The sequence below is a fragment of the Argentina anserina genome, chromosome 3, assembly GCF_933775445.1.
Source record: "Argentina anserina chromosome 3, drPotAnse1.1, whole genome shotgun sequence".
Taxonomy (NCBI): Eukaryota; Viridiplantae; Streptophyta; class Magnoliopsida; order Rosales; family Rosaceae; genus Argentina; species Argentina anserina.
The window spans coordinates 30,393,343-30,401,878 of NC_065874.1; the positions used below are offsets into that span (position 1 = coordinate 30,393,343).

At 35.7% G+C, this 8,536-nt stretch overlaps 1 protein-coding gene across 1 annotated transcript; it reads right to left on the reverse strand.

Moving 5' to 3' along the window:
- Nucleotides 1-1,756: 1,756 nt before the first annotated feature.
- On the reverse strand, nt 1,757-5,324 carry LOC126788020 (sodium-dependent phosphate transport protein 1, chloroplastic). The gene is made up of 10 exons (XM_050513970.1): nt 4,954-5,324; nt 4,499-4,606; nt 4,185-4,340; nt 3,807-4,022; nt 3,487-3,696; nt 3,204-3,341; nt 2,866-2,967; nt 2,699-2,764; nt 2,477-2,561; nt 1,757-2,222 (listed from the first exon to the last, which is right to left on the reverse strand). Exons 1-10 carry the CDS (start codon nt 5,290-5,292, stop codon nt 2,125-2,127), a joined length of 1,518 nt encoding a protein of 505 aa, XP_050369927.1. The 5' UTR covers nt 5,293-5,324; the 3' UTR covers nt 1,757-2,124.
- Between the last annotated feature and the right edge of the window lie 3,212 nt (nt 5,325-8,536).

Genomic DNA, 8,536 nt, shown 5'->3' on the forward strand with positions numbered 1-8,536 from the left:
TAAATAAATTCAAATTTTATATTATATTATATGTGAATACGCGCATGCACGAAAAAAAATTTGAAATAAAATTATTTCATTTGAGAAAAGTATAGACATGTGATTTCGTCCTAAATAATTTTGTTAGAGATTTTTTATATATATGTTTACTAAAAACCCCTCGTCTCTCTCCTCTCCGCCTTACTTCTCGTCTCTTTTACTGGTGGTGGTTGGTAAGGGAATTCTAGCGGCAACAGACTTTGTGATTCCAACCTTTACTGGTCTCAGGCATCAAGATGGCTAATCATCTCTTCTCTTTCTCCTTCCGCGTTTGTGGAGGTGGGGTTACTTCCCTTGTGGATTTGGTTCTTTAGATCTGGATTCACCTTTGGGTCATATGTTTCGAATTCTTCTTTTGGAGGCTGGTATTCTCCTCTAGAAGGAGCAGAGTTGATAGAACCCAAGGTTTTGGTGTCTTTGTTGGAGATTGGCAGAGATCGGCCTTCGGGTTCAGTCGTTGGGCTCCTCTCGCACATGGCAAGTGTTGTTGTAGGTGGGCGGCACACTAGCGACGGTGGCTATGAGAGCTATCCGACGTTTGCTAAGGATGGTAGATTTCCTTATGACAACGCGTGATCAAGGTTGCTGGTAGCAACCCTAGGTCAACTTTGGGCCTTGGGCCTATTTCGTTGTTTGGATGTGGGCCACTTTGGTACGACTCAGCTTCTCAAAGTCATACGGTCTCGCTTGTTTTATTAGATCATGGGATACCCCTTTTGTGTAGGGTGATTCCGGTTTTTTCTAAATAAGTGAGTGTAGTCTTACATTCAGGAAATTTGGTAATCATACCATGGTTGTTAGCATTGAAACAGTTAGATTTAGTTCCTTAGTTAAATTTGATTTGTTTCACATGGTTCTAACTTCGTGCCAACAAAATGGGTGTTCCATGTTCATGTTGACCTCCTACATTTTAATATAATGACGACTCGATCGATTTTTTAAGAGATTTTTTATATTTTTGTAATTTAATTAATAATTTGATAGAGAATATATGGTAATTATAGTCTTTAATTATAGTCATTAATAATTCATAAATATAAATAAAATCAAAAATTGAAAAGTCATGAATTAATTTTGAAAAGTTTCTTGACATCTTTAGTAACAGAAAGATAGAAATATTCTTTTACTACCATATTGTAACATACGGTATTAATTAAGAATAGAATATATGGAAAAAATAACATTTATTACCTTAATTACTTGTCCCAAAAAATCTAATAAATTGTCATAAAATTAAAAGTTTGACATCTTTTGTGAAATGACCTTCATGGGTATTGATAATTTTGAACTAGAATTTCAGGTTTAAAGTTTAGAGGGTATGGTATATGGTTTTAGGGTTTAAGGTTTAGAGTTTATGGTTTTAGAATGTAGGGTATGTGATTTTAGAAAGAAACTCAAAATAGTCTTTGATAAAATAATTTAAATATGATTTTTTTTAATTAAATCCTAAGTTTCAAATAGTAATTAGAATGGAGTACCACTTGACATTGCCGCGTGGTTTTCTGTGAGAACTGTAAAATTCTTCCTTATGGCACCCTAGAAATGCTCTTCATCGTTGATTTTTAAGGAAAAAAATTATTTATATCTTCAAAAATGATAGAAGGGCTGGAGAATCATCAAGTTGTTTTATGTTGTAGGATTAGCACAGCTTACGTATGGTGCTCCAAGTAAATGAGGCTTAGTAGTCAAAAAATAGCACTAAGGAGAATCACTTAAACATGCAGCTCGTATCACAAAGTCGAAGTGTTAGAGAGTATTCAATATTATCATTTACATGATGTGTTGGGGTCAGTTTGCTGTGTATTGATCCTTGATTTATATGGTTGAAATGCAACCAACTTATGAAACTTTAAATGCAGCATCAATCCCTCTAGCTAGAACTTTACCTTTCCGATATCGAGCTCCATGCTTCTTGTTGTCAAAATCTTTTAACATTTTTTTGTGAAGACCAAGAATTTCATTAAACAGATAGCGCTTTCCTTCACAATTGAATTTCTTGGCATTTTCCTGCTTCTCTCCTCCAGTAACTCTTCTATATAAGGATTGAAGTGCCGGGTGTTTCTATAGGATCAAGTTATCCATGAACTAATCTATGATCTTCTCGCCAGTTGAGAAAACATTCCAGACAACAGTTCCAAACAGATAAAGGCCTACTGAAACCTTGAATACATCATCCCATGAACCTGAAATTTTGGCAATGTGGAATAGCAATGTAATAAGATCAGCTTGTTGCCAACAAATCACGACTTGATATGATGTCCCGTTGTCAAAATAGATTATGGCCAAGTTGATTTGATGAACTTATGGCAGAAAATAAAAATCTTGCTGTGATGTTCTTGTATTTTATGTGGAAATGCTTGAGAAGAGTGACACAATTTTGATACTTGGTATATGTCATAGTTCTACCTACTAAAAATTGCAGTAGATGGGTACTGACCATGTTGCAGAATGTAACCAGTTGATGCCGTTCCTAAGACGCCTGCCAAAACTCCAGCAGTATTGGATAGACCAAGCAATACTCCCTGTGGAATAGTTAAACATATCAGAACCTATCTGCTCCTCCTATTTTTCTACTCAGTTAGAAGATTAATCTTATGCTTCTTATATACAGAAGTAATCAGCATAAGCACTCGGAGTATGAACTAAAATTGATACTCACAGAATATCGTGGAGCAATATCTTGATGGTTTGAATATAGACCGGATTGTGAGAAGGCATCAGATCCCTATTAGTTCAAAATAAAGGGAAACCAATTAGCTAGATTATATACGCAATTACAGAATGAACAGGTGTAATAAGAAACTGTACCAAGAGGTGAAACCAGACCTGACTGCATGCCATACATAACACAGCCATTGCAGGAGAATTGACATGGCTTAACTGTGTGAGGAAGAAAGCAGGGCCAAGAAATCCAATTGTCTGCATAATCTACAAGGTAATACCATATAACTAGATTAGCAAACCAACTAACTGAACTGAAAAGTACGTATCTAATTGTTTTACACAAACTAGACATTAAGTTCAGCAGTTATCAGTTAAGTTCAAGGCAGAATCAGGAAGTTACTTTTTGCCCAACAGAAAATATGATTTTGTCAACGAAAATTGTTCCATGTTCTCAACTAAAAAAACGGTTGTGTGTCAGTAATATTAGATGTGACTTGTACCTTGCGAACCCTTGTTACTGATACACCCCTACTCACAAGTGTGTCTGCTATCCACCCTCCAAGATTTGCAGAGAATGCCATTGTAAGCCAGGGCAACACGCAGAAAAGCCCCGATTCTGTAAGATTGAACTTCAGCACCTATTGGTGGGATTATAAAATTAGCATAGAACAAGCAATTACAGGTTTGATACACTGCCACAAATGCAGTGATAAGCATAAACCCATTGCTGATAAGTTCATGACAAATTGATAATCCTTTGAATCTTATAAAATGCAGACTGACTTGGTTATAGTATGTTGGCATCCATGTAAGAAGAATAAATGTTCCCCAGTTGTGGCAGAAGTGAGAAACTATCAGGGCCCAAACAGGTTCTTTGGACAAGATTTGTCCCCAAGGAATCACTTTTACACGTTCCTTGGAAACATTACCAGCAAGAATTAGCTGCTTCTCTTCAGATCTCAGCTCAGGATCCTCAGAAGGTGAACTGTATGCCTACAAATCATTACTCAGACAAATTAAAGGATAATTTTATGCATATAATAAATGTTCATGAATCATAAGTAAATAAGAAAATTACTAATTGCCATTAAAATTTCGATCACCTTACTTAGCCAAACAGCAAACCAGACTGTCCCCAGAGAACCAAAGGAGTAAAAGACTGATGGCCATCCAAACTGATGTATTAAAAATGGTGAAAATGCAAAGCCAGTGACTGAACCAATGTACATCCCACTGTAAACCAGAGCCAAGGCTCTACTTCTCTCAGATACTGGAATCCATTTTGACAGAATATTATTCATTGCAGGCATAGCAACACCCTGAAAAAGAGAAGCAGACCATAGTTTACTCACATTGAGTTAGACTCCATTAAGTAAGACTATCCACAGAAGTCTTTTCACCTTGCATATATATTATATTAACAGACTGTAAGCCCCATAATCTGCTACCAACTAATACATCCGAAAAGTTAGAATTCTAACCTCACCGATCCCCATGAAAGCGCGAGTAACAAGTAAGAACGGCAATCCAAGTTTAGCAGCAACAGGAGTGAGAACAGTAGCCACAGACCACCAAATAACTCCAAATGCCAAAACCTGTTTGCCACCAACTGTATCTGCCAAAATGCCACCAGCAATCTGCAACAATTACAATCTAACTTTATTAATCAAAAATCATCAGAAGCTAATCGATCTCATAATCATTTGTCGGCTTCATATTTCAAATACAAATATAATTTGAGAGCCTTTGCAAGTGAAAACACATAATACAATTAGGAGATTCAAGTGCATGAAACCTGAGTGAGGAGGTAGCCCCAGAAAAAAGAAGACTGTATCAAACCCACAGTTGCTGAGTTCCAATGGTACTCTGCTGACATTGGAAGTATAGCAATGCTCATATTTACCTGCCAAAACTCAACCAATGTCAAACATATCCAAAATCAATTGCCAATAGTTACGCGGCCAATTCTCGTACACACTATGCTAGTATGCTCAGAACTCCCAACATACAGTTACATACTCAGCGAAGATTATAGAAAATGCAAACCTACTTCTCAGCTGGTCTGCCCCATCATCAAATAGTCAAATATGATACGTTGACATTTCTTATATATACTATTCAGTTGTAACAATACTATTTTCTAATTAAACTAAATAAAAGCATCAAGAAAATAATGTCTTAAATGATACGACGACAAATTGGCAATGTTCGACTAGTGTTCATGTAGAAGCAAAGCTCGAGTAACCTTACTCTGTCCATGTTACAAAGTAGAAAAGCGGAGAAGCACAAAATGACAATAACCCATCGTTTAGGAAACTGCTCCAACCACGACACCTCGTCGGCCAAAGTCTCCAACTCCTTCTTCGCCGTCGACTTCGACAACTCGTACGGCTCCGACTTAGCATCCGCAAACACTTTCCCGCCTCTCCTGGAAACACGCACTAAGCAGCAGCAGTACTGCCCCCGGTTGACCCGGAACAGGTGGGCCGGTGGGCTGGCGGGTCTGAAAGCGGAGGCGAGACTTCTCTTGGGGACGGAGGAGATATCGGGTTTGGGGGAGAAGGAGTAGAGAAGGGCTCTGGCGTTCATGGTGTGTCTTTTAGTGGACACAGTAGAGTGCTGCGGTGAGCAGCTTCCCGAGTTTTGATGGTGGGTAAGATTTTATGGGACGCGATATTTTTGTGGACTGGCTGTGGTTTGTGCACGTGGCCGGTGCACGGAAGGGTTATTTGTGTTGGCGGGTAATTAACGGAAATAATCAAATTTAGAACTACTGTATTATTTGGTACTTGGGCTTTCACTCTCCGAAATGAAAGGGCTAGGCCTGAAGGTGCTGTATTTGTTTTGCTTTGGACCAAGACGGCCCACTAATTTACGTGATTTTATCAAAACGAATTTAGGCTCAAGATAATTAATTACAACAAGTCAACCACTTAGACAATGAGGTAACTGATTATGGCCATACGAAAAGGCGAATCGCCCAAAATATGATAACCAATGAACATGATGACCAACACACTAGGTCACTTCGGCATCATACCCTGCACAGAATAATGCCCAAACCGCGCATGTACATAGCTATTTCAGACGCTCAAGGTTCCCGAGCGAGTAGTAGCAATAATGTCGATTAACATGGCTCTACAAGATTCAATATACAGAAGTATAGGACCAAAAGCTTAGTGGGGCAAACCCTAAACAAAAACAAATAGAACTGGCCCTCAGCCTCTGCCACCCTGACCAGTACTGATCGATCTACATGATACGTGAGAGATCTCCTTCTCTGCTAATTGGTTATGTCTGCATTTATAAGATGAAATGGGTACGGACTCGGAGAGTAGGGCAGAGGTGAAATCTTCTTGCTAAAGACTGATCAACAACTTTGGACAAGGGATCAACTCTGGGATTTCACCCCAACAACGTTCAACCAACTTAAACTACAAGAAAAGAATCTCTAAGATCCCCAAAAACATACAATACAATGTCATTAAGCGTAGCATTGAACTCCCATAAGTTTTACAATGGCAAAGTAATATTTAGAGTTACTTCGATCATGATAACAACCAAGTACGTCGTGTAGAAACTAATTAGATGATAGTTGAATTTTTTGCTTAACATGCCATCAATATCTTTTTACCGACTAAAAGAGACATGTATTTTCTATGCGAGCTTATATTCATACTTCAAAAAATAGTATTTAGACATACTTACTCAGTGGATCTCTATTTTGCTTTTACAGCTACTTAAAATGTTATTTAAACTTTCTAAAATGCCCATTAATAAATTTGATATATCAAATCAGACTATAATCAATTAATTTATTTCCTACTTTATTTCAAATTTATTTATTATATACAACTCAAAAAAATGTATAATAATCATACAAACTATTTTAATTATCGAATTAATTCACTCTTCCACTCGTTTTCTAAATTCATGATAAAATTGATAAACTATTTTTTCATTCATTGATATATATTACATATATATATATATATATATGCAACTCACCAATAATTAACATCAACGTATATTAAATATTATAACCGATAATGAACGAGTTTTGTTCTTTGGCTCAAATAAAAATTTATGAGAAATTTTAGATAGTTATATAATTTATACATTAAATCATCTACATTCAATTTAATGTTAATTATCTACATTTAATTTTTTTACTTATGATGTTTATCAAAAAAGAAGGTAATTAATTAAATCATTTTATGCAATTTGATATCCGATTTTGGGATTTTATAGCAATAAATATAAAAAATAATTATCTACATTTTCAATTTAAAATAGATAAGTTAAGAATTATTTTCTGATAATTTCATATGCATTGATTACGTCAAAACTATCTAAAAAAAATATAGAAATCTAAATGTCATTTTGGGAGGTATGAATAAAAGCTATCGTTTTCTATTCCATTAAAATTCTTTTAAGCTTTAAAAATATATGACCAATAGTTTAGATAAGCCACCATCCAGTAATGTAATTAAGCACCAAACTTGATAGAGATAAAAAAAAAAAAGGCATAAAGCCTTCAATCTGTCTCTCATTGGTGGGGGATAAATAGTTTATGGCAAAGATTGCATGATTAACAAGCACCCTTTTCCTAGTGACATTGATGCGTAGGGTTATGTTGTGTCGGCAGCTTTCTCTTGCGCTGGTGAGATAGTGGCAAACAGTCAAAAAAGCTGAAAGGATGAACAACTACATAGTCACAAAGAGAGGCTTTTACCAGAAAAAAAAAAAACAGAAAAACACACACACACGATAGATTTAATTTTTTTAGATTTGGCACTTTTACTGTCTATTTCTAAAGTCTGTTTTTGGGTCAAAGTCAAATCACATTATCCTTGCAATCCTTATTAGTCCAAATTATCAAAGCACATATTACTAGAATTTAATGATAATGATCTTAGTATACTCAGCCGGCGTCAACAATCTTATGACAGTCTATATTTGTAATGCATCACAAATTCGAAATAGTACTTTAATCCCAATATCTTCATGAGAAAGTTCCAACTAAATGACATTACTGGAGTCTTATGTTAAATGAGATTAGAAGTTTTAATTTAATATAATATATCGTTGTAACTTGTAAGCTTCACGAATCTTATGATATTATGTATCTCTATAACATCATAAATTCAAAACGGTAACTCACTCAATATCTTCACGAATAAGTTAGGAATTGGGAACTAACTCAACAAATTCTGAAAACGTGCACTAGTTTTTGTTAAATTTATTCGAGTTTACAAACATACCCTTGAGAATTCAGAAGTCAGCATTGTAAATTTGGTCATTTCCTTTCGTAATCTAATGACCAGGAGACAGTGAGATTTTTGTATAAAATCCGTTTGTTAAAGATTTTCAGATTGTAATGGCCTACGGAGAAAGAAAACTAGCACACTAGTACTCGACCTATTCGCTGAGTGGGCCATATCATTAGGGCCGGAGCCCACGTTGAAATAATGCCATCCCAAAATCTCGTGAGAAGATGTAGATCTCACCTCAATTTCTAAGGAACAATCTAAATTCTCCTTTTCTTTTATTTTCTTCAGTTTCATGGCTAGGGATTAAAGTTCTACTAAAACCTTTTCATAAAGAGACTAAAGACTAGTTTGATATGATCTGCAGACACAATCGTCGCAGTTGGGAATTAAGCGTTCCTACTATAAGGAACCTAACATAATTGAGCATATGAGTGAATGATTTTGCATATTGAGATAAAATGTCACTTAAATGAAAATTTTCCGTATGATAAAAATGTCACGCAATCCGTAGAATTCTATTAAAATGAAATTATAAGCTTAAAGATATTGCTTCCATTTGA